The sequence below is a fragment of the Pristis pectinata genome, chromosome 31 (genome assembly GCF_009764475.1).
Source record: "Pristis pectinata isolate sPriPec2 chromosome 31, sPriPec2.1.pri, whole genome shotgun sequence".
Classification (NCBI taxonomy): domain Eukaryota; kingdom Metazoa; phylum Chordata; class Chondrichthyes; order Rhinopristiformes; family Pristidae; genus Pristis; species Pristis pectinata.
Genome location: NC_067435.1, coordinates 17315607 through 17341809, shown reverse-complemented (window position 1 = coordinate 17341809; position 26203 = coordinate 17315607). Strand labels below are relative to the sequence as shown.

At 45.9% G+C, this 26203-nt stretch overlaps 1 protein-coding gene across 2 annotated transcripts in view; it reads left to right on the top strand.

The window, feature by feature from the left end:
* Positions 1 to 3477: 3477 nt before the first annotated feature.
* LOC127585048 (GEM-interacting protein-like) overlaps positions 3478 to 26203 on the top strand; it is a 106708-nt gene continuing 83982 nt past the window's right edge. Inside the window, exons 1-2 of one of the 2 annotated variants that reach the window (XM_052042183.1) lie at positions 3478 to 4220; positions 9710 to 9856. In XM_052042183.1, the coding sequence (XP_051898143.1) occupies positions 4004 to 4220; positions 9710 to 9856 (364 nt within the window). In that variant the 5' untranslated portion in view covers positions 3478 to 4003. Of the gene's footprint in view, positions 4221 to 9709; positions 9857 to 11106; positions 11380 to 26203 lie in introns of those variants that run through there. The other variant, XM_052042184.1, reaches the window with a different exon arrangement.

Genomic DNA, 26203 nt, shown 5'->3' with positions numbered 1-26203 from the left:
CTGAACACTTGAGGCAGTGATTCACCTGCACTTCCTCCAGTTTAGACTGATGCCTGCAGTCTCCTCTCCATTGGAGAAACCAAGCATAGACTGGGTGTTTGTTTTGTCCAACACCTCCACTCAGTCTGTCAGGGCAGCCCTGAGCTTCCAGCGGCCTGTCACTTTAATTCTCCATCCCATTCCCACTCTCTTTGTAAACTGTAACTAACTCAGTTTTTCTCTTCCCACCCGATCTGCTGAACATTTCCAACATGTCCTTTTATTTCAGATTTGCAACAACTGCTGTGTTCTGAGTCCCACAGTTCCAGCATGTTATTCTCTCTCTCTCTCTTTCTCTCTCTCTCCCTCTCTCTCTCCCTCCCTCTCTCTCTCTCTCTCCCTCTTCCTCTCTCCCTCTCTCTCTTTCTCCTGTCTCTGTCATTCCCTTCATTCCCTCTACCCCTCTCCTTCACTGCAACCTGGAACAGACTTGCTTTCTCACTTTACCAGGTGGAAGACGCTGCCCGACCAGCTGAGTATCTCCAGCATCTTCTGTTTTAATTTCAGATTTCTGGCATCTGCTGCTTTTTACTACTAGATTTTTTTTTCACTGGTTAACATCAGCATGAAGGGAATATGAAGGAGAGACAGGTAGCTGGAGCTGAGGAACAGATTGACTGTGTTCTAATTCAGAGCTTCCCAAACTTTTATTATTAAACCCCACTTCAGAGACATTTCTCTTCCTATTTCCCCGTCCCTTCTCCATTCTAATTATAGACAATGGATCAAATCTCAGCTGTCTAGTTGCGTCTGGACCACCACCCTCCACCATTTGAACTTTGCCATTTGAAAACCTTCGATAAAATCAAATTGCCTAACGAACCAATGGCCTCTTCCCTCCCAATGATCTCAAAGGTATCCGTGATAATAACTGAACTTCAGTAAATGATTACAAGGTCTGTTGTAAGTAGCTCTTCACAAATATCTCCCTAATATCTGTGTACATGGAGACTTTCCCTGAGGTGTTTGGAGGTGTTGATTCCCTCAATGCCATTGGACCGTGACTGGGAGATCTATAGACCTGGGAATCACCACCAATAGTGGTACAGAGAGATCCTTGTCTTCCTCCTATCTATTCAGCAATCTATCTTCTCCATCATTCTTTCCTTTCATTTATATGTTTTCTCTGGATATCACCTATTCCACCCAGCTGCCTTCGCCCTCTGTCTCTCCTTCTACCTGTCCCTTTCCTCCAAATATCATTCATTCTGTATACCCACTTTTCCACTATGTCCTGTCAAGATGCCTAATTACACCTTCCTGCCTTCTCAACATTCCTGTCTTCCACCTACATCCTGCCCTTTCCCTCTATACCTCATTCCCCTTCTTCCTGAGCCTCGCCTTTTCCCAATATTTCTCAGTCTACCTTCACTCTCATCCCACATACAGCCTACCCAGTTTGTCTGCAAATGCCTCTTTCCATTATCCACTTTCTCCCTCGTTCCCCTAACACATCCCTGTGTCTTTCCGTCCTCCAAAATCTCTCCTTCCACCTGCTATCTTCTTCCTTTATTCTGCCTTTTCCCAACATCTCTCATTCCACCTCACATCCATTCCATCAGATTTCTCCCTAAACCTGCCAGTCTGCCTTCTCCCAATGCCCCTTATCCCACCAACTGCTTTTTGCTGATACCCTCATCCAACTTGACATCCTTCATTCCCCCAGCTTTTTCCTGGTCATTCATTCCACTACTTTTTCCCAAAATCACTCCTTCCAATTACCCACCTTCAACCTACAGCCCATATTTCACCTACCCATTTCGCCTGAAATCCCTCGTCATACCCCCCACGTCTTCTTCCTGTGGCCCTCGTTCTACCAACTGCCTTCTCAATATATCCCTCAATCCTCATACTTGAGGGATATCGGGAAAAGGTAGGACAGAAGAAGGTGGAATGAGGGACATTGGGACCTTGGGAAAAGGGGACACATTTGAAGAAGACAGGAAAGTGGAATGGGGGATTTCACGAGTCCAATGCCAGGTTCCCAAAATGGAAAGAGTTTATCAAGTGACCATATTCAACCATGTGTTCAGAACCTCTTAGGAATTTTGGCCAATGACCAGATGAGTGTAATAGAGCGTCAATGCTGGGATGTTGGTCAGGGAAAGATGCTGACATCAGGTCACATATTCTTCCAATGAACTTGGAGGACTTTGCAGACACTGTTGGCAGTATTCTTCAATATCTTGAGGTACCTACTGCAGGTATAATGTAGGTTGATATAATCTGTCCTAGTCCGACATTTAGGGTTACCAACTCTTGCTGGGAACTCTCCTGGAGATTTCAGTTTACAACCAACTGCCACCCCTCACCCTTGCAATATCTGCCTCCCCAACCAATCTTGGCCATCAGTCAGATGGTGATCTCCCTCTCATGTTGTATTTTTCTATCAGGAAAAATAAAGTTACAGAGTCATACAGCATGGAAGCAGACTATTCAGCCCTCCATGTCCGCACTGACCAGTGGGAATCCATCTGTACTGAGCCCATCTCCCAGCATTTGGCCTATAGCCTTCAATGCCTAGGCAATTCAAGTGCCTGTCTAGACACGTATTCTATTTTGTCAGTGACTCTGCCTACACCACTCTCTCAGGCAGCGTATTCCTGGCATTCACCACTCTCTGGGTGAAAAAGGTCTCCCTCTGATCCCTTCTAAATCCCTTACCCCTTACCCTAAATCTATGTCCTTTAGTTTTATTCACCTCTGATAAAGAGGTAAGATTCCTGCAGAGAAACAGAGGACTGCAGATGTTGGAATCTAGATGAAAAACACGATGATGCTGGGGGAACTCAGCCGGCCAAGCAGCATCCGTGGAGAAAAGCGGGCGGTCAATGGTTCAGGACTGAAGGTAGGAAAAAGGAAAGCCCAATATATAGGAGGGAAAAGCAGAGCAGTGATAGGTGGACAAAAGAGGGGAGGCAGGGTGGGCACAAGGTGGTGATAGATAGATGCAGGTAAGAGATAATGATAGGTAGATGCAGTCTACCCTGTCTACACCCCTCATTACAGCTTCCTTTCTTCAATAAAAACACAATCTTGAACATGCTAAATAAAACATTGACAGGAATAGAGTTTGATTTAATGTCTCCTGGGTTAGCCTGGAGTTGAAGCCTATATCTTGGGAGATCTTGGGTATTGCTGGAAGACTGGAAGTCCTGCATTTACACGTGAACTTTTAAACAAGGGACGAAGGTTAGGTGTGGGAGTGTCTCCCAACACACGGCACTCAACTTTATTGAGCTGCTCCTTTAGTATAACTCTTTACACAATGAAGTGCAGTAAACTCTCTTCGCTGAGGAATTGGGTCTGGAGATGCTGACATCGGACAGTAGGGGGCACCGTGGTTCCAGGAGCATTTTGCGTCGGCTCCACGTGCAAGTGCGGAGGACGCACCTTTCCCTTTAAACATTCTTAAAGGCAAAGTGGGATTACACTGTCCCGGGTTGGTGGGGAATGGGAGAGCGCAGCCATCCCAAAATTGCTTGCAGTGAGTCAGATAGCATCCCGGGGAATGAGCGAGGGAGGAATGCAGTTTCTGGCAGGTGTAAACTGCCGGGGGTTGAATCAGAGGTGAGGTTTAAGGAAACTTAGAGAGAAAGAGAGAGAGAGAATTTTGCAAAGTGTTCCAGGTGAATTCAACTTCACAGGTTCGAGGTTGCACTTCTGTTTAAGAATACAGCCGTGTTTACAAATAAAGATATAGCGACTTTGACTGGATCTGAAAAGTTAAATACCCCTACCATTTATTAAAACTTTTAAAAGAATTGATTTTTTTTTTACAAAGGTTAAATCTTGAGCTCCTGTGAGAATGCTTAGGTACTTTTTTAAAGCGCTGTATTGGCTGACGAAATAATCTGTGAAGACCTGTTAAAAGTGCAACAGGTAGACTCCAGAAGACTGGACAATGCTGGATGGACCTGGGAGTTGTGTTCGGTATACTCCATGCTAAGGACTCCATGTCTGGATGTGCTTCTGCTCCGGACCCTTGCTGCTGACCCGCACCGATCTGCTGCCTGTGGAGCTGGAAGCAATGCACCGGGGCTTGGGGAACACGGGCAGCGCAGCGCAGACTCCCCCGGGGGGTGGTCAGACCCCCGGCACAGGGACCCCGCAGCTCACCGAGCTGGTCCGGGATTTCGCAGACACCCTGGCCCAGTTTAAGGACACGCTTCAGGTTGAAGGTAGGTGCTGTCACTCAGTGTTTTCAATGAGCCATAACAGTAGTGATGGGGACAGGTCTGTCACTGTATAACACTGGGGTACAGTACCGGTGGGGATGGGTCTGTCACTGTATAACACTGGGGTACAGTATCAGTGGGGACGGGTCTGTCACTGTATAACACTGGGGTACAGTACTGATGGTGATGGGTCGTCACTGTATTACACTGCAGTACAGTACCAGTGGGGTCGGGTCTGTCACTGTATAATACTGGGGTACAGTACTGGTTGGGACTGGTCACTGTATAACACTGGGGTACAGTACTGGTGGGGACGGGTCTGCCACTGTATTACACTGCAGTACAGTACCAGTGGGGTCGGGTCTGTCACTGTATAACACTGCGGTACAGTATCAGTGTGGACAGGTCTGTCACTGTATAACACTGGGGTACAGTACTGATGGTGATGGGTCGTCACTGTATTACACTGCAGTACAGTACCAGTGGGGTCGGGTCTGTCACTGTATAATACTGGGGTACAGTACTGGTGGGGACTGGTCACTGTATAACACTGGGGTACAGTACCGGTGGGGATGGGTCTGTCACTGTATAACACTGGGGTACAGTACCGGTGGGGATGGGTCTGTCACTGTATAACACTGGGGTACAATACCGGTGGGGATGGGTCTGTCACTGTATAACACTGGGGTACAATACCAGTGGGGATGGGTCTGTCACTGTATAACACTAGGGTACAGTACCAGTGGGGATGGGTCTGTCACTGTATTACACTGGGGTGCAGTACTGATGGTGATGGGTCGTCACTGTATTACACTGCAGTACAGTACCAGTGGGGTCGGGTCTGTCACTGTATAATACTGGGGTACAGTACTGGTGGGGATTGGTCACTGTATAACACTGGGGTACAGTACTGGTGGGGATGGGTCTGTCACTGTATAACACTGGGGTACAGTACTGGTGGGGATGGGTCTGTCACTGTATAACACTGGGGTACAGTACTGGTGGGGATGGGTCTGTCACTGTATAACACTAGGGTACAGTACCGGTGGGGATGGGTCTGTCACTGTATAACACTGGGGTACAATACCAATGGGGATGGGTCTGTCACTGTATAACACTGGGGTACAATACCAGTGGGGATGGGTCTGTCACCGTATTACACTGGGGTGCAGTACTGCTGGGGATGAATCTGTCACTGTATAACACCGGGGTACAGTACCAGTGGGGACAGGTCTGTCTGTATAACACAGGGGTACAGTACTGGTGGGGAAGGGTCTGTCACTGTAACATGGGTTCGGTACTGGTGGGGGTGGGTCTGTCACTTTATTACACTGGGGTGCAGTACTGCCTGGAGATGCGTCTGTCACTCATTGGTTCCAAGATAGTCCTGATTTGTACAGGTCTATCTCTGCACAATACTGCCCTTCAGTGCTGTGGGCACTGTACAATACTGGAGTACAGATGCAATGGTTACAAATCTGAGCCTGTATATACTTGAAATAAATTTAATCTTGGTGGGCGAAGTTTATTGATGTACAAGGCAGGGATACATTCCTCATGGGTATAGACCTGCGACAGTCTAACTGTATTGATCTGTCATTATATTCCTGGTGAGTACAGGTATGTCACTGTATTGTTACACAGTGATAATCCTGTCCAAACCACCTGGGCTACGTTTCTGCATTAAACAGTAACACACCATGAATCATCAGGACAGCATGTACTCCTGGATTATGCAATGTCAGAGCTGTACCCGTCAGTACTGTAGCGCCGGGTTATGCAATGATAGAGCTATAGTAATAGATGTTGGACTAATCTGTTCAGCCCTTCATGCCTGTACCACCAGTGAATAAATCATGACTGATGTTTCACCTTGTTGCTACGTTTCTGCACTTACCCCGTGCCCATTGAGTTATTTATTATTCACACATTTATTTGTTGGGTGGAGAATTTGCCTTGCTGCCCTCTGGATGAAGAAATTTCTCCTCACCTCAGTCCTGAGCAGCTGACCCTTTATAACGACACAAGGACTCTTTTCAGAGTCTGAGTCCTCCTCGGCTTCATCTGAAGCTTCTAGGTTGGTGTGGTGCACGGACACAGAATCGGACACTGGAGCCCTTGCCCACTGCCTCCTTCCTTCCTTCTCACCCCCTTCACCCAGCATCCTGCCCGCTCCCCTGGCTGGACTCTGGTGTCCCGTTCCTGATCCCAGCCTGTTCCCCACCTCCAGCTCTGGCTGCACACCCGGGCCACATTCCCAACGCTGGCTCCAGCCGCAGATGTGGATCATCTGAGCTAGGGACCACAAACGTGTCCACGTCACCCCCATTGCACTGGGCACTGATGACCACTGGACTGGCCACCACCCATTCTGTACTCTTACCTCTGTCAACCTGGCCCCAGAACACCAGCATTAGCAAAATTACTTCAGGAAGGTCAATGTCAAAGCTCCTGAGGACCCCACAAAGGTATCTCTTCTCTGACAGCAGGCAAGCTTGTACTCCCTAGCCACAGAGTGTCCACACGTTTGGCCTGCCCTGTAGTGCACCCCCAAAGAGGCTCAGGGCCCTTCTGTCAAGAAGGAGCAGGACTGGTGTGATGAGAGGGATGGAAGAGCTGGTCAGTTGCAAACGCACCGTGTTCCTGGTTAGAAGCTCCAGCTTTACTGAAGGGAAAAGCAGCAGCCGTACTGGTACCTGAAGGCAGAGATCCAGCAGTAAAACCCACGAAGTAAGGAACAGTTGATGAATGGAGAGAATACAGGAGGCTCAGCAACGCACCAACAGCCAGGACGTGCACAGGGTCTTCAGCACTGTCGGCCCTCCACAGTCCACCGCACTGAGAGGACAGAGGGTGGTCATGCCTTGCGGGAATGAACTTCCTCTACCGTGACTCTGTCCTTGACATCAGTGCACTTCACTCCACCCCACAACAGCCTGTCCGGTCCAGCCTAGCCTCCGCTCCTGAACGAGAAGTCACAAAGGCCATATCCCAGCTAAAAAATTAACAGGGCCTGAGGGCTTGGTGGTGTGCCCACTGAAGTTCTAAAGCTCGGCGGTGAAGAACTTCAGTCACAAATTCACAATCTCATCCTTCACGTCTGGGAGGAGGTGGATATGCCAGGGGCACTCCTGCAGTTATCACCATTACCTTCGAGGAAGAAGACAAGTGGCAAAACTAGTGGAGCCACTGCTCACAGCTCCAGCTCACAACCTGACTTCGTTCCTGACCTCAGGTACTGTCTGTGTGGAGTTTGTACGTTCTCCCTGTGACCCTGTGGGTTTCCTCCCGCATCCCAAAGACGTGCAGTTTGGTAGGTTAATTAGCTGCTGTAAATTGCCCCTAGTATGAAGGTGAGTGGTGGACTCTGGAGGGAGGGGCAAGTTGATGGGCGTAATATGGAATTAGTGTACTTGGACACACGATGGTCAGAGGAGACATAGTGGTCCGAAGGGCTTGTCTCCCTGTTGTATGGCTGTCATAATTACAGAGGGGTCTCTCTCGTCATAGCCCTTCTCTACCACCACCTCCCAGTGGCCGAGAGACCACTTCCCAAATCACAGGATGCATTCCATTCACGTAGGGACACAATGGACTTGATTTTCACCATGAATTGCGCAGGGAGCAGTACTAGATACCATACAGTGGCCTTTCTCAGTCTCACTGAAGCCTTTGACTCCATCAGCTAGGTGGGGCTGTGAAGCACCCTCCTCAAGTTAAGCTGCCGCAGAAATTCATCTTAATCTATGTTAGCACAATTACTGACCAATGGGTCTGCAGCACAGCAGACTGCAGTGAAGACTGGTGTCTACCAGACTGTGTCATCGCCCTGACACTTTTTACCATCTTTCTCTCTTGTACCTTGCCACCAACGAATTTCCCGAGGGAGTGGAGCTAATCTACAAGAATTATTGCGAAACTGTTCGACCTATGGCAACTGCAGTCAGAACCACGGTTACCCAAACATTGATGGACAAGTTGCACCCATGCAGGTAATGCTTGCATTTCAGTACACTTGGAGGCTGGGCTCCAAACTATCAACTTGTTCACTGCGGCGAATGAGAGGATGGGCTTTGCACTCAACGTCTACAAGGCAAAGGTTGTCTACCAACTTGGCCCTACCTTACAACACTGCCCTCTGACAATGAAGGTTCTCAGCAAGAATCTGGGCAACGTGGACCACTTCTCGTGTCTCGGGAGTCACCATTCAGCAAAAGCAGATGTTTCTGATTAAGTGCCAGCACAGCTTTCGGCTAATTGTACTGAGAGGGGTTTCAAGATGAAGACCTCAGATCACAAAATTCATGGTCTACCGGGCAGCTGTGATTCCTGCCCTCCTGTATGTTTCTGGGACCTGGACTAGCTACAGCTGGAGCCTCAGGCTCTGGAAAGATACCACGAATGCTACCTCTGCAAAAACCCTCCTGATTCACTGAAAGGATAAGGAAAACCATGTCTTTGTCCTCTCGCACTCCAACATCTCGAGCATCAAGACCTTAGTGAACTTCACTGTACAAACAATATCATTCACGTGCCCGACACCAGAATCTGTTCCAAACTCTTTCATGGAAGAGATTATCAGGTAGACAGAGGAAAACTTTCAAGGATGTTCTCTAAGCTTTCTTAAAAATGAAAGATTAGAACCCCTGGTACAGGACCACATAGAGTGGGGAATATTCGGTTGGCCTTAAGAACCTCAGCCCCATGTGTTAGGACCATAAAGACGCCCAGCACAAATCGTGGTAGAAATGTATCACATCACAAACTGCCCACTGCTGGCACTGTCTGTGGGAGAGTCTGTCGTTCCCACACTGGCATCTTAATTCACCCGAGAACCCACAGAACTGGGAGCAAGTCACCCTTGTTACCACTGAATTATAGACCCTAGCACTTACCCCACCAGTGATATCAGGATAACTCGTCCATTTTGTTCTTCACTTAAATGGTGAGTTGTGACCGGGAACTGCTGTAAAGTCCATGGAATTTCTGAAGATAACAATTCCTCCCCTTCTTCCCCCTCCCCCGTGTCCCTCCTCCAAATCCTCATCCTCCCCCACCCCTCCTCTGCTTCCCCTCTCCTTGCCCCACCCCCACTCTCCTCAACCCCCCCACTCTTCTTCCTCCACCCCATCTCCTTCCTGCTCCCCTCTCTCCTTCCCCCCCACTCCTCCCCCTCCTCCTCCCTCCCTCCTCCTCTCCTCTCCCTCTCCCTCCTCCACCCTCCCTCTCTGCTGTGTAAGCTTTAAGATCTGCAAGCTGCAGATCTTCCTGTAGACATCCTCCGCAGACGTGTCAGGATGTGGTTGGCGGTCTCTCTGTTACCCCACGTGTTGATGCTGTTCTTCTGTTTTCCCCACATACCCTGGTCAATGCTCCCAGTGCCATCAGCCCCACCATGGCACAGGAGGCAACTTCAGTGACCAATACCACTCCCACTTCCCTCCCTACTGCAACAGCCCTCATTAACCTGTGCCTATCACTTTCTCCTTCAGCGGATGTTCCTGTGGAGCCTGAGCTGGTTCAGGAGCGCCTGACGGCAATGCTGTTGGCTCTGGAGCTCGCCATCGATCACTACCCATCACTGAATCCTAACAACATCCTCCTGGAGACTGCAGCCATGGTGGTGAATATGGTACAGGGTAAGAGCTCTAGATTGTTGGTGAGCTTCATATGGAGCCAGAGTCGGGAGAATGAGCCCACACGGGCTGCTATCTCCCAGTCAGAGCGAGATGGACTGGGGACTCCGGATAACTGGCAGCTCGTACGTCTATGTTTTAATTCGTCACTGGTTTAATTCTAACTTTCTCGCTCTTTATTTGAGGAGATGTGGATTTAATCTCCAGACGGAGGACCCAGTGACACTATCTAGGCTGATACTGCTCATCTTAATGCAAAAAACAGCAGATATTGGAGATATGAAGTAAAATTGGAAATAATGTAAAACACAGTGGGACAGGCAACATCTGTGGAGAGAGGAATGTGGTTCATGTTTCAGGTCAGTGATGAAAGAACTTTGATGATAGCTCTTGGACCTGACACATTCCCTCTGTTTCTCTCTCCACAGATGCTGCCTGACCTGCTAAGTGTTTCCAGCATGTGTAAATCATTTTTATTACTATAGAGGGAGCCTATTTTGTTGGTGCTGTTTGTCGTTGGGATAAAATGTTAGACCAAAGTCTTGCCTTTTTGTTGAGAACAATGTGAAATAGCCCAAGGCATTATTGGAGAAAGTGAAGGAGTGTTTTCTATGTTGCCTTGGCCCCAAGCAACATTACCAATAATAGATTAATTGATCACGTGTGCCTACTTCATGTCCAAAAAATAGTTCAGAGGGCAAGTGGATTTTGCCCTTCATTGCAATAGAGCTGGAGTTTAAAGTCGGGAGGATTGTTACAGTACTGTACTGTGCACAGTTTGGTCTCTATTTCTGAAAAGGGATGTAGCAGCATTGAAGGAAGTACAAAGGTGATTCACCAGGCTAATTCCTGGCATCAATGGTTGTTCTATCAAGAGAGCCAAGACACTTTGGGTCTGTAGCAGAATGAGGGGTGACCTTGGTCAAACATATAAAATCCTAAGGAGGGTTGACAGGGTAGGTGTTGGGGTATTTCCACTAGAGCGAGAGTCACGATCAGAACTGGATCACCCACTTCCACTGCAAGAAGAGTTAAAGGAAAGTTTCCAGTGCAAGAGTTTCCAACCTCCTGGAAGACCAGAGCACACTCTGTTCTGGCTTCAAGATCCTGCCTATTCTTTTGATAGCAGCCTCCAGTCTGTAGACCGGAAGGACCCAGTCTGGTTTAAACCAAAGACTCTGCAGTGAGTAAAATCTTGCAAGCACTGCTGAGGAGGAAGTGCACAGGCTTTGCAGATTTGCTGATGTCACAGATCCTGATGAGACGGTGCAGCTGCCCTGAAGCACCCGGGGTACATTGGGCCAGTGTACCCACACACTACCAGCTGCTGACAACCAGGCATCGATGCCCAGCAGAGGAGCTAAATCGTTAAGGAGCACAACCTGTGAGCCCATCTCGTCACTCCTTTCCTTGTAATACGGATCCTGTACTGAATGCAGAGGCGCGGCGAGCAGAGGGCTGCTGACGATTAGGACATTGGAATCAGTTATCGACGCACAGAGACATGGAAGTTACAGAGGAGAACGGTAAATAAAAACACCCCCTAATTGAGCCATAACGTGGGGCACTTTAGATGAAATTTTCGAAGGATTTTGTTGCTTAAAATAAAAAATGCCCGTAGTCAGTAAGCTGGGGCTTTTTCTCTCAACCTTTAAGTTCTTGTCTCCATTTAGGTCACTGTTGACCACATCCTGTGACATTCTTTGTGTTCATAGAACAAACGTCTAAATATCTGCAGGCTCAACTGGATTGCTGCTCACTTCAAACATGATTGCTACTTGCTGCAAATAAATTTCTTACCCAATATCATAACTCTCTTTTCAAATGGATGACTGGTTGGCTTTTAGCAGAATGGCTCAGTGTGGCAACCCTGAATGTACATAGTGGGGGAAGGAAGGGTGACTGTGGAAAAGAATTTGGGGAGCGTAATTGGGACTTCATTGAACTGCTGACTAGTCTGTTTCCTTCACTGCTTTTTAATTCATCATTCGCCATTTTAGGGAAGTTAAACCCTTGCAGGGATTTCTTTTATCCCCTCATCAGTGCCCCTCCCGCTCCCCGACTAATGTAAGAGACTCCCCTCACTGTTACTGGCCAGGTTGATCCTTAATCTCAGGTCTGTGGCATCACAAAGCAAGGAACCGCTCCGAGAAGTTGCATCCCTCTGACTCTCTGCTTCCTTCGTGGGACTATGGTGCATGGCCAGTCACAGGCACACCCACCTGCACCCATGCATTGTTGCAGTGTGCTGCAGCGCTGTTGCAGTGTGCTGGAGTGCCATTGCAGCAGCTTCAGCTCAGAGAACCGGTGAGGGTGGTCGACAGGATCTTTCGGACAGGGACAGAATGGGAACCTACGTTTATATCATTGCTTTTCAGGACCTCTCAAAGCCCTTAATTGTCAGGTTTTCTTTTTAAATGTTGCAATATAAGAAAAGTTCCATAACAATCTAAGAAACGTATGGCCAGTTAATATGCTTTGGTAAAACTAATTTGGTTTAGATGTTGGGCAAGACCTCAGAAGGATCATATTTGCTTTTTCTTTTGAAAAGTGTTGAAATCTTTCATATCAGTTGGAGAGAGCAGGAGAAATCTTAGTTTAATGTCTCATCCAAAAGACAATGCAGCACCCCTACAGTACTGGCCGGGAGCCTCTTCCTCAATTATGTGGCGTTTCCTCTAGAGTTGAGGTTCTTCCCACCGAGTGAGGCTGACACTCGGCCACAATGCAATCAAATGGCTCCTCAATGTCCCCTGGAGTGGATCTAATGTGACTGATAACATTATAACCTGCCCACTCCACACCCATCCTTGAAAGTCACTGACCCAGCCTTGGGTGCAGTCTCCTGGGCATCTTCATTCCCAGTGCCTCACACACTAGATGTCACAGACCTTGCACGTCAGTGCAGATGAAGGGTCTCGAGCCGAAACGTTGATTGTCCATTTCCCTCCACAGATGCTGCCTGACCTGCTGAGTTCCTCCAGCATCTTGTTTTTTTGCTCCAGATTCTAGTATCTGCAGCCTCTCATGTCTCCACCTCACACACTATAAAGCCCTCGAAGACTTCATCTTCTTCCAGTTCCAGCTCTTGTAATTCCCTGCTTCCCTCACAGACTATGGAAGGCCTAGACCTTTAACTCTGTCTTTCTCTTTCCAAACCCAATCGCTTCTCCTTCCTTCCTTCCTTCCTTTTCAAGACTCGGTTTAAAGCCAACCCCCAAGTGTGTGCTTATCTTCTTGTGTGGTTTGGTATCAAGTTTTGTCTGATCCTGTTCTGATGTTTTACTATGTACAAGACTATAAAAATTTGTATTGCTATAGGGATTGTTTATTGGTGTTTTCAAGTACCGTCAACATAGAAATCTCACCATTTGAAAGAAAAACAGAAAATGCTGGAAACACTCAGCTGGTCAGGCAGCATCTGTGAAGAGAAAAACAGTTAACATTTCAAGTTGAAAACCCTTCCCAGAACTGAAAATTGAGAAAACAAATTAGTTTTACTTTGCAGAGAGGGAGGGAAAAGGACCTCACCACTGAGTTCCTCCCATGGTACTGCTGATTAACACAAGGTCATCATGTTCCCTTGCACTATGACTATAGTAATCCACGACCATGGGTTTTTTTGGGGACCATACTGTGGGATACATGGTCGGTAGTGAGGTGCAGTAAAATGCCTGTCAGTTCCCTGGGTCTGGGAATTTTACAGACAGGAGGATTAACCATATCATGGCTCCAAGCAGCACAACTTGCTCAAGCAAAAAAATTCTGCAAAATTTCCCCAAGCAAAACAATTCTGAGGAAGTGCAGAGATAAGAACTGAAGAAGTATGTGTGTGTGTGTGTGTGTGTGTCTAAATACACGTATTTTGTGGAGTATATTTACATATAGAATGCACTTTATCAGCCTAAGTCAGTATTGGTTGGGTTTTTGTGCGCGGAAGGGGATTTCACTGCCCTGCTGCGTGTACGTAACCAAGTGACAGCAAATGAAAACCAAAACACTGCAGATGCTGTCAATCTGAAATAAAAACAAAAAACGCTGGAAACACTCAGCAGATCCGACAGCATCTGTGGGGAGAGAAACAGTTAATGTTTCAGGTCCAGTAATTCTGACGAGGGGCCTTGGATCTGAACCATTAACTCTGTTTACCTCTCGACAGAGTGTTTCCAGCATTTTCTGTTTTTATACCAAGTGGCTCTTGTTGTTGTCAGGTTGAATGGAAAACACTGAGTTAGCAATTCGCAGTGGTAACAGTTCAGAGATGTGATGGAAAAATTGCGACAACGGGAAGTTGGATTGGTGAAAAGGAACAATACGCTCTGTGTAGGTTTTTTAATTCTTGTATAACTTTTTTTACAACAAATATGTTTCTTTTTAGCAAAAGAAGCTGAAGTATTAGATCAAAGGAAAAAGATTTTAATGTCAATCAGAGCAGTGATATTAGGATCTGATTTTAGAATTCAGCAAAGGAAGGCCAAGGTATAACGGGAAAGGGAAAGTAGAATCTGGGAGTAATGTAATAAGAAACAAAAGAACAATTTTGTAAAAGTTGCTTTAGATGTGTAGAGGGGAAATGTGGTTCCTTTACTGACTTAGACAGGAGATGTTATGTTGGGGAATGAGGAAATGGCAGAGCAGTTGAGAAATATTTTGTGTATGCCTTCAGGGAAGACATGGATAAAATCTCCTGAAAGTAGTGGAGTACAGAGAATGAGTGGGTGAGAGAAATTTGTATTAGTTAAACAAAAAACTGTTAAATTAATCAGACTGTAAACTGATGAATCCCCAGTTTCCGATGACTTCTCAAGGTTTGAATGAGGTAGCGATGGGGATTCACTTGTTATTATCCTCCAAAATTAGATTCCAGAACGATTGAAGAGATTTGAAGTCGGTAAACATAACCCCAGTGTTTAACAATGAAGGGGGAGAAAGGTCAGGAAAGGAAGAGAAATCTGTGAACTACAGACCTGTTAGCCTGACAGCAGCAGAGATAAATGTTATTAAAGAAATATGAACAGAATATTGAGAAAGTAATAACAGCACTGGGCAGAGTCAACATGAAAGTGTTATGAACGGTAAACAGTTTACATGGACTTTCGTAAGCCTTTTGTCGAGGTCCTGCATCTAGGCTGGCCCAGAAGGTTAAGGCACAAGGGATCCAAGGGGTGTTGGCAAACTGCATCCAAAATTGTCCTGGTGATAGGAGGCAGAGAGTAGTGGTGGATGGGCATTTTGCTGACTAGAATTCTGTAACGAGTGCACCGCAGGGATTGGTGCTGGCACCTTTGTTTCTACTGTATATAAGTAACTTGGATGAGGATGTAGATGGTATGATTAGTAAGTTTCCAGATGCCATAAAAAATTGAGCCACAGATAGCAAAAAAGGTTGTCTAATGTTTCAGTGGGACAAGAGTCAGTAAGAAAATTGGGCAGACCAGTGGCGGGTGGAATTTAGTCCAGACAAGTGTGAGGTAATGTGCTTTGGGAAGTCAAATTCTGGTAGGACTTGGTAAGAACCTCAGGAGCATTGATGTACAGGAGGGCCTTTGGGTGAAAGTGGTGACACAGGTGGATAGGGCAGTGAAGAAGACATTTGCTATGCTTGCCTTCATGGGTCGATGCATTAAGAATAAGAGTTGGGACGTCATGTTGCAGCTGTACAAAACATTGGTTAGACTGCGCTTGGAGTTTGTGTACAGTTCTAGTCGCCGAGCTACAGGAAGGATGTGGTAGCAATGGAGAGAGTGTAGAGGAGAGTCACCAGGATGTTGCCTGGAACGGAGGGCTGTAGTTAGAAGGAGAGATTGGACAGGCTGGGTTTGTTCTCACTGGAACGTAGGAGGCTGAGGGGTGAGTTTATGAAGGTTTACAAAATCATGAGGGACATTAGATAGGATAGATAGAGTATTTTTCCCAGGGCAGGGGAGTCTAGAACTAAAGGACACAAGTCTTGGGTGAGAGGGGAGAAACATAGTTTCACACAGGGTGGTGGTTATCTGGAACGAGCTGCCAGAGGAGGTGGTGGAGGCAGATACAATTACAGTGTTTAAAAGGCATTTGGACAGCTACTTGGATGGGAAAGGTTTGAGGGATGTGGGCAAATGGGATTAGAACAGATAGGCATCACAGTCAGCGTGGGTGAGGTGGACCAGAGGGCCTGTTGTACGACTCTATGAATCTGACTTTGAGGTGATATAGGCGAGCTAAGTCAACGTGGAAAATGTAAGCTCATTCTGTGGTGGAAGAAATGGAAAAGCATTTTCCATTTCTAAATGGAATTTTTAAATGATGAGAGACTACAGAGTATTGGTGTTCAGAGGGACCTGGCTGAATTTAAACACAATTCACTGAAAATTAACATGAAGGTGTTTTCAGCAATCAGAAATGCAAATTGTATCTTGATCCTTTTTTGCAAGGGGATATGAGTAAAAGAATAAAGGTCTCACTCTGATTACATAAGCGACAGGTGATACTGCACCTGGAATATTCTCTACGGGTTGATCTCTTTGCATAAGGAAGGATATCCTTGTGATAGAGCAGAACAAAAGTTCATTAGAGTGACTCCTAGGATGAGGCTTGTACTCTACAAAGTGAGCCTGTTCTCTACCCCCCCCCCTCCCCCCTCCCACCTAGATGAGGTATTCTCGTTGCTCTACAGGGTAGATGCAGGGATGGCTGGGGTGTCTAGAGCTGGGGGTTATAATCACAAAGTAAGGGGTCGGTCATTGGGGAATTAAATGAGAAGAATTCTCTTCACCTAGTGGGTAGTGAATCATGAGAGTTCTCTACCCCAGAGGGCTCTGGAAACTCACTCACTGAGTATGTTCAAGGTGCAGATCAATCAATAGATTTTTGGATATTAAAAGAATGAAAGGTTTCAGGATTAGGATGGGAAGTTGACCTGACGTGAAAGATCGGCCATGATCTTATTGAAAGGCAGAGGAGGAGGGGACAGATGGCCTAATCTATTTCATGTGCTATTATGGTATTAACGTGTTCAATGTATTTGTTGCTTCCAACTGGCATTACTGTACAACTCTGTACAATTGCTGATCTGTCTGACTCTTTGACAAGACAAGGCATCTTTATCAGTCACATGTACATCGAAACACACAGTGAAATGCATCTTTTGCGTAAAGTGTTCTGGGGGCAGCCCGCAAGTGAAACCTCTTCCTTTTTCCAAGTGAATGAGAATGGAGTTGGGGTTGAGGGTTAGTCCTGGACCACAGACAAGGTGAGTCTACTGTGCTACAAGAAGTTTGATTAGGATGTTCCAACAGGAGAACAGAAATGAGTACCGTACCAAGTCAATTTGTTCTCCGGATCGGATTAATGATGCTAATTTATTTAAGTTCCCTGACTGCCAGGGTGGGAACAGTATTCCCGTATCCGATCCAGGCCTATCAATGCTAAGCTAGTAACTTAACCACAGGCTCCTGTCCAAGCATTGAGCTCTGCAGCTACTATGTGTCTCCATGAGTGGAAGAAATCCGACCACTTGTATGAGGAGAGACCTGACAGAAGTTTATAAAATGATGAGAGGCAGAGATAGGATAGACAGTCAGAATCTTTTTTTTCTCAGGGTGGAAATGTCAAATACTAGAGGACGTGCATTTAAGGTGTTGGGGGGTGGGGGGGGAGGTTTTTTGACCCAGAATGGTAAGTACCTGGAACAGGCTGCCAGGGGTAGTGGTGGAAGCAGGTACAATTGTGGTATTCAAGAGGCAGTTAGATAGACACGTGAATATGGAGGGATATGGATCATGTGCAGGCAGAAGAGGTTTAGTTTAATTTGGCATCATGGTTGGCACAGACATGGTGGGCCGAAGGGCCTATTCCTGTGCTGTACTGTTCTGTGTTCTATGTAGCTCATCTGTGTAGCTCAACTAGAAAAAAGACGGGGTGTTTGGAAAGTCCTTTTATGCACAGGGTGGGGGAAGATGTGGGAGTAAACTCAGATATATGTTCCTTTTCCCACTACCTTGTAGAGGGAAATTGATCTAAAATGGAGCTGGATTCATACCTATTGGGATGGAGGATCACAGGTTCTACTTCTGTGGAAGAGGGAGGACAAATGGAGGGCACATCAAGGCAGATTCCAGATGGAGTGGGATGAATCCAGTGAGGCGCAGAGGTTGGGGTGTGGGGCTGGTGATGCAGAGGGTGTCGGTGTATGCAGAGTCGTGCAAAAAGATGAATTACTGTTAGAAGTGCAGCTCCTCAGCAATTTCCTTTGGATTGAGTGTGAGTTTAATGGAGCCAAGAAGTAACCTGGGTAATGAGAGTTAAACATGTTAAGAAAGTCCTAATCAAACTGAATGTTTGTTGGCTGAACTCCAAGAACATTGCACGTGCATCACTTTCTGTGACTGTTATGTCTCCTCCCACACCTCAGAAACCTCAGAGTTTGGGACTTTCATAGTTTCACTGGCTAAATGTCACACTGGGGAAGGGATTTTTACTGACATTTAACATGCACTCTCAGCTTATGGAGCGTCCACAGCTTTTTATTTTATGACGCCATGAAGTTGTATTTTTACACCCTGCATAAACTGGTGATAAACATACCTCTCCAGGCAAAATGCTGCCATCTGAGGCGAGTCCAGCTGGCTTACGGTCCGAAGCTGGACAATTGCCACGTACCAGCCGGTGATTTGATTGGGAGTGCAGCATATCAGCCCACAGCCTGTAGATAGCCATTAATGAACCGCAAGGACCATCAGTGTGATTTCTGTGTTACATCCAGGAGCTAGAAGTCTCATGCATGCCTTTTGCTACCTCTAGACATGACCATTCCCTACAATTCCCACTAGCCCCCATTTGCAGTTCCTCACCAGAATACTTGATCATCCAAAATTCTGCTGCCTGTATCCTAACTTGCAAGTTCCACTCCCACCCACCGAGCCCTGTCAGCTCGCTGATCTGTGTGAACTCCCAGCAATGCTTCAATTTTGAAATTCTTTCACCCGCTTTGAAATCATAGAACCTTCTCCCACCCTATCTCTGTAACTCTATAACCCTGCCAGGTATATGTGCTCCTTTAATTCTGGCCTCTTGATTACCCCCTGAAGGTAACCACTTCACCTTTAGTGACCATGCTTCAGCTACCAAAGACTTGAGCTTTGTACGTTCTCCCCTTATCCTATTTATCTCTCTCTACTGTCATTTCTTTGTTTAAGATGTTGCTCTAGTTTGACCAAACTTTTGGTTATCTGCCCAGACATCTCGTTATGTGGCTTGGGGTCAAATTGCTTTTGATAACAGTCCTGTGAAGTGTAAGGGGACATTTTACAATGTTAAAAGCTATATTTTTCAGCTTTCAACTAAGACTGAGCCAGCAGCAGAGGCAGGTGTCCTCTGTGTTAACACCAGGCAGCACACATGACATTGGTGCATCTTGATCCATGCATCACACCATTGTTTAGTGGCTGAGATAGAACATAGAATATTACAGCACAGTACAGGCCCTTCGGCCCACAATGTTATGCCGACATTTTATCCTGCTCTAATATCTATCTAACCTTTCACTCCCACGCAGCCCTCCATCTCTCTATCATTCATGTAGCTATCTCAGTCTCTTAAATGTCCCTAATGTATCTGCCTCCACCACCTCTGCCGGCAGTACGTTCCATGCACCCACCACTCTGTGTAAAATAACTTACCTCTGACATCCCCCCATACCTTCCTCCAGTCACCTTAAAATTATGCCCCCTTGTGTTAGCCATTTTCACCCTGGGAAAGTCTCTGACTGTCCACTCAATCTATGCCCCTTATCATCTTGTACACCTCTATCAAGTCACTTCTCATCCTCCTTCACTCCAAAGAGAAAATCCCCAGCTCGCTCAACCTATCCTCATAAGACATGCTCTCCAATCCATGCAGCATCCTGGTAAATCTCCTCTGTACCCTCTCTAAAGCTTCCACATCCTTCCTATAATGAGGCGACCAGAACTGAACACAATACTCCAAATGTAGTCTAATCAGAATTCTATACAGCTGCAACATTACCTCGCTGCTCTTGAACTCAATACCCCGACTAATGAAGGCCAACACACCATACGCCTTCTTAACAACCCTATCAACCTGCGCAGCAACCTTGAGGGATCTATGGATGTGGACCCCAAGATCCCTCTGTTCCTCGACACTACTAAGTCCTGCCATTAACCTTGTATTCTGCTTTCGATCTTCCAAAGTGCATCACTTCACAATTTTCTGGGTTGAACTCCATCTGCCACTTCTCAGTCCAGCTCTGCATCCTATCAATGTCCTGTTATAACCTACAGCAACCTTCTACACTATCCGCAAAACCACCACCCTTTGTGTCATCTGCAAACTTACTAACCCACCCTTCCACATCCTCATCCAAGTCATTTATAAAAATAACAGAGCAGCAGTCCCAGAACGGATCCCTGTGGAACACCACTGGTCACTGACCTCCAGGCAGAATACGCTCCATCTACCACCACCCTCTGTCTTCTATGGGCGAGCCAATTCTGAATCCACATAGCCAAGTTTCTCTGGATCCCATGCCTCCTGACTTTCTGAATGAGCCTTCCATGAGGAACCTTATCAAACGCTTTACTAAAATCCATGTACACCACATCCATTGTTCTACCTTCATCAATGTGCTTTGTCACATCCTCAAGGAACTCAATCGGGCTCGTGAAGTATGACCTGCCCCTCACAAAGCCATGCTGACTGTCCCTAATCCGCCTGTGCTTCTCCAAATGCCCACAAATCCCGTCTCTAAGAATCTTCTCCAGTAATTTGCCCACCACTGAAAAATGCACTCAGCTTCTATGTAGAAGCCAAAGATGTGTCCCAGACCATTGGGTCTGTGGAGTTGATGTATTAGAATGTCCAGTGACAGATCGGGGGTTGAGGGTGATGGGGATCTGGTGCAGAAGAGGAGTTGAGGCCTAGGATAGATCAGCCATGATCATATCGAATTGCAGGGCAGGCTTGAGGGATCAGTTGGTTTATTCCTGCCCCTATTTTCCTTTGTGATGCTGTATCTGAGGAGCTACCAGAAAACAAATAATGTGACAAGTGCCCTGACATTTACCCCTGGCTGAGAGGAGCCAAATCAATACAGAAACCTGACTGGATCTGTTACACAGGTTGAATAAGTCCTCTCTTCTTTTTCTTTAAGTCCCCTCTACCCCTAAGGTCATTTGTTATTAAGGGTTTTCATTCATAAAGTTTCAATGTTAACGGCTGGTGGTAGGAACATGTGGTCCAACTTCTGCTTATAGAGTTGTACAGCACAGCAACAGGCCCTTTGGCCCACCGTGTCTATGGCGACCATCATGCCTATCTAAACTAATCCCATTTGCCTGCATTAATTCATTACCCCTCTATACCTTGCTCATTCAAGTACCTGTCAAGATGCCTCTTAAATATTGTTACAGCTTGGTGACATATGTTCCCTTGAGAGTTTCATCCTTGATCTGTCTTGGAAATGAATAGAGCAAAATAAAACTCTTCCATAAATCTCTAGACAGAGCTCTCTGTAACTTCAAGCACAGGGAGGAGGGCTTGACATTAATCAATAGAACAGAGGGTGGTAGAAGTGATTAATGATCAGTTACTATCTGGTCCTCTGCAATTTGCTTTCTGTTTACTTGCTGAAAGTTCCTTCCTGAAAGTGGCCATGTAAGTAGATAAGGTGGTAAAGAAGGCACATGGCGTGCTTGCCTTCATTGATTGGGGCATTGAGTATAAGGGACAGGAAGTCGTGTTGCGGCTGTATAAAACTTTGATTAGATCACATTTGGAGTATTGTGTTCAGTTCTGGTCACCCCATTCAAGGAAGGATGTGGAAGCTTTGGAAAGGATACAGAAGAGGTTTACCAGGATTCTGCCTGGATTACAGGATATGAGCTACAAGGAGAGGTTGGACAAACTTGGGTTGTTTCCTCTGGAGCGTCAAAGGTTGAGAAGAGACCTGATAGAAGTTTATAAAATGATGAGAGGCATGGATAGAGTGGACAGTCAGAATCTTTGTCCCAGGGTAGAAATGTCAAATACTAGACGATACACATTTAAGGTGAGAGGGGGAAAGTTTAATGGAGATGTGTGCGGCAAGTTTTATTTTACACAGAGGGTGGTGGGTGCCTGGAACGGGCTGCCAAGAGGAGTGGTGGAAGTAGATACGGTAGTGGCACTTAAGAGGCTTTTAGATAGACACATGAATATGAAGGGAATGGAGGGATGTGGATCATAAGCAGACAGAAGAAATTTAGTTTGATTTGGCATCGTGTTGGGCACAGACGTCGTGGGCCGAAGGGCCTGTTCCTGTGCTGTACTGTTCGATGTTCTATTGCTGAACTCTTAGTCACCCTCTCCCTATCTGTTAAATGAGCTGGATGAAACAAGATGAGAGTTTCTGACAGTTTGGCTCTTTTCTTATCGGAGTCTGGTTCTGTACCAAAAACTGTATTTGAGAACTGACTTCTTCAGAAAAATGCATCTTAATATTGATACTTTTTCTGATATTTTTGCTAATCAAGTTCCCCTCTGCCCCTGAAGACATTAAATCCTTTTTGGTGTTGGGTTGGTGACTGGTTCTCTCTTGACTTGTTCATTTTACATGTGTGACAAGAATATTACATAGAATCCTAGTTGTATTTCCCTGATCAACCCCTTCCTGAGGCCACCACCAATGGTACCGGTTCCTCCCCAGCGATTCTGTCTGTACCCTTTGTGGTTCTAATGCCAGATGTCCTCAGCCCCCTCTGTTCCAAAGAGATGATCTCCAGCTTCTCCAATCTGGTGAAGGGTCTTGGCCCAAAACGTCGACTGTTTATTTCCCTCCATGGATGCTGCCTGACCTGCTGAGTTCCTCCAGCACTTTTTGTGTATTGCTCCAGATTCCAGCATGTGCAGAATTTCTTGTGTCTACATAACTAAAGTCTCTCATTTCTCAAATCATTTTGGTAGGAAGAGAGGACAGAGGACCAGAGAAGAAGTATATATATAAAAAAATTAACAGGAATGGGTACTGGATGAAAAAAACAGAAAGGAAATGGATGAGAGCTTTCCTTTTTACTTTGTTCAGGAACTTCCAGTCGCTTGGATCCTTGACTCTAGAATTCCTTTCCCTCCACAGATGCTGTTGGACCTGCTGAGTTCCTCCAGCAGTTTGTTTCTCTTGCTCTAAAATGTCTCCTTACCTCGATCAGCAGAGATTATTCATCTCCACTTCTGAAGTTTCTAGGGGCAGCAGAAGGTAGTGCAGCTCCCTCATAGCTCCTGGGTTCCATCCCAATCTCCAGTGCTGCCTGTGTGGAGTTTGCACGCACCCCCTGTGATCGTATGGGGTTATTTTTTTTTATTTACAGTGTGGCAACAGGCCCTTCCAGCCCAACGAGTCCGTGCCACCCATTTTAAACCCTCATATTAACCTACCCATACGTTTTTAGAACGTAGGAGGAAACCAGAGCACCCGGAGGAAACCCACGCAGACACGGGAGAACGTACAAACTCCTCACAGACAGCGACGGGAATCGAACCTCGATCGCTGGCGCTGTAAAAGCATTGCGTTAACCGCTACGCTACAGTGCCACCCAAGTGCTCTGGTTTCTTCCTACATCCCGAAGCTATGTTGATCGTTGGGTGAATTGGCTGCTGTACACTGCCTGTCGTGGAGGCAGATGGCAGGAGAATTGGGGTAGTTGGTGGGAATGTGAGAGAGAATGGGTTACACGGAAATAAGTGGGGGAACGGGATTGATGGGAGTGCTCTCAGCTGGCATAGACTCGACGGGCTGAACAACCTCCTATCTGATAAGGCAAGAAATATAAAAGGTGGACAACCGTGGGGCCTTTTTGGTGTTATATTAGAAGCCCTGTTCAAATGTGCACACTGGCCTATGATAGCAACTGATCTGTCAGTGCCTCAAATTAATAATTGTTGTCCTGGTTTTCAAATCTATCCATGACCTTGCCTCTTAAACATCCCCTGCCCTATAACCCTCATGTGATCATTTGCTTCAGGTTTGGAATAAGTGTTTAAAACTCACGTCAGGAGAAAATGATCAGTTGATGTGACGGAAAACCGAGAGAAAATGAAGAGGGAAAGAAAGTGAGACTGATTTTGGAGGGGGGAAAGGAACGGGTTCAAGAAAGACAATGGATCAACTTGATGACAAGTGGAGCAATGGCTACACTCCCATTTCTGTAGCCATCTGGGTCCTCAGCTCTGGGACTCCCTCGCTAAACATCTCTGTCTCTCTTCCTCTTCCTCTTCAAGTTTATCATCATAGGCATACAGTACATACACAGGTTACAAATGCCATGAAAATCAGCCTCTTGCAGCAGCAGCACAATACATTACAAACATAACGTAAGCTAAAGTTAATCTAAATTATACAGAAGTTATTCGTGCACAAAAATAAGCAAAATAAACATGACACTGGTGCAAGCTGAGAGAGAGAAACAGAACTATAGTCTGAGATAGTGTTAGGGTTTTTCAGGTTGGTTCAAGAACCTGATGGCAGATAACCTGATCTCTTGATAATCGAAGAGGAGGATTTAAGAAGTGAGTTTTTTGTCATCCTTCTTAATGTCTCTGTTGGTGTCATTTTATTCTCTCTGATTGTGCTCTTGTTAAGCATCTTGGTATTGGTATTGGTTTATTATTGTCACTTGTACTGAGGTACAGTGAAAAACTTGTCTTGCATACCGATTGTACAGGTCAATTCATTACACAGTGCAGTTACATTGGGTTAGTACAGAGTGCATTGAGGTAGTACAGGTAAAAACAATAACAGTACAGAGTAAAGTGTCACAGCTACACAGAAAGTGCAGTGCAATAAAGTGCAAGGTCACAACAAGGTAGATCGTGAGGTCAGAGTCCATCTTATCGTTTAAGGGAACTGTTCAATAGTCTTATCACAGTGGGGTAGAAGCTGTCCTTAAGTCTGGTGGTACATGGCCTCAGGCTCCTGTATCTTCTACCTGATGGAAGAGGAGAGAAGAGAGAATGACCCGGGTGGGTGGGGTCTTTGATTATGCTGGCTGCTTCACCAAGGCAGCAAGAGGTAAAGACAGAGTCCAAGGAGGGGAGGCTGGGAATGTTAACTGGAAGTTTGTTGTCGGGTGGCAGAGAGAGAGGTGTTAGAAGTGCTTCTGCAGATAAGGAACAGTGTTGATGATCTCGGGCTTTGGCGTTGGTTAAGAACTTTGGAAGGGAAAAAGTGCTTCACTGCAAAGAACAAAACCTGTTGCAGCAATAGATGGGACGGTAAGAGACAAAAGAAGGACATTCAAGATCAAAGTCCGAATTATAGTTGGGCATCTATTAATACATGGGTTAGAAGTAAACTTTTTATATTGGATAAGTTTGGTTTGTTTGTTAGTATTTGGAGATCAATTAATAAAACAGGCTCTACTTTAAGTAACTGACTGGCAATTTATTGATTTATTCTTGCGATGCAGATGTTGTGGATGAAGCTGGCATATTTTTGCCTCTCCTTGTTGCTCTTGAAGGTAATGGAGGGCACTCTGTCTGAACAACGTAATGCTGATTCTGCAGTGGATAGGACAAAGGAGGTATCTGTGATGGGGTGAGGCCAGGATTGCAATGGGGATAAACCGTTGAATATAGAACATAGAAAAGTACAGCACAGGAAAAGACCCTTCGGCCCACCATGTCTACACTGATCATGATGCTAAATTAAAGTAATCCCATGGTCCATATCAGTCTATTCCCTGCCTGTTCATGTGCTGGTCTAAATGCCTCTTAAACATTGCTATTGTATCTGCTTCCACCCCCTCCCCGGCAGCACGTTCTAGGCACCCATCATTATTCCTGTTTTTAAAAAAAATCTTGTCCTGCACATCTGCTTTCACCTTAAACCTCTGGCCTGTGGTGATTATATGGAAGTTAGAAGTTATTGGGTTAATGGATAAATGGCAGCATTTAGTTTATTGTTTCAGGTTTCCAACACCTACAGTTAGATGATTTTCATTGTTCAGCCACAGTTTTTCAAAGGTACAGGGAGGGGTGTTGGAGAACTGCCCAACTGAAAAGTCCTGCACGGGGTACGAGCTCTTTAAGTTACACCCAACAAGAGAAAGGTTGACATTCCGTCAGACTCCTTGTGCCAAGTAGCTTGTCGCAAGTATCACAAGGTGCAAGTTAAATGCTACTTGTTGCTTGTAATGAAAACCAGAAATAATCTCAATCTAACTTTCCTGAAACTGGCTGGATCGGGCAGTTTACTTTTATGCCATTTAAGTTTACTTTCCATTGGGGTCAAGTGAAGTGTATAATGGCTGTACAATCCGGTACTCTCCGGTAATGATCTATTGTTAATAATAACCAGAGTCTATCAGGAAGAGAGAG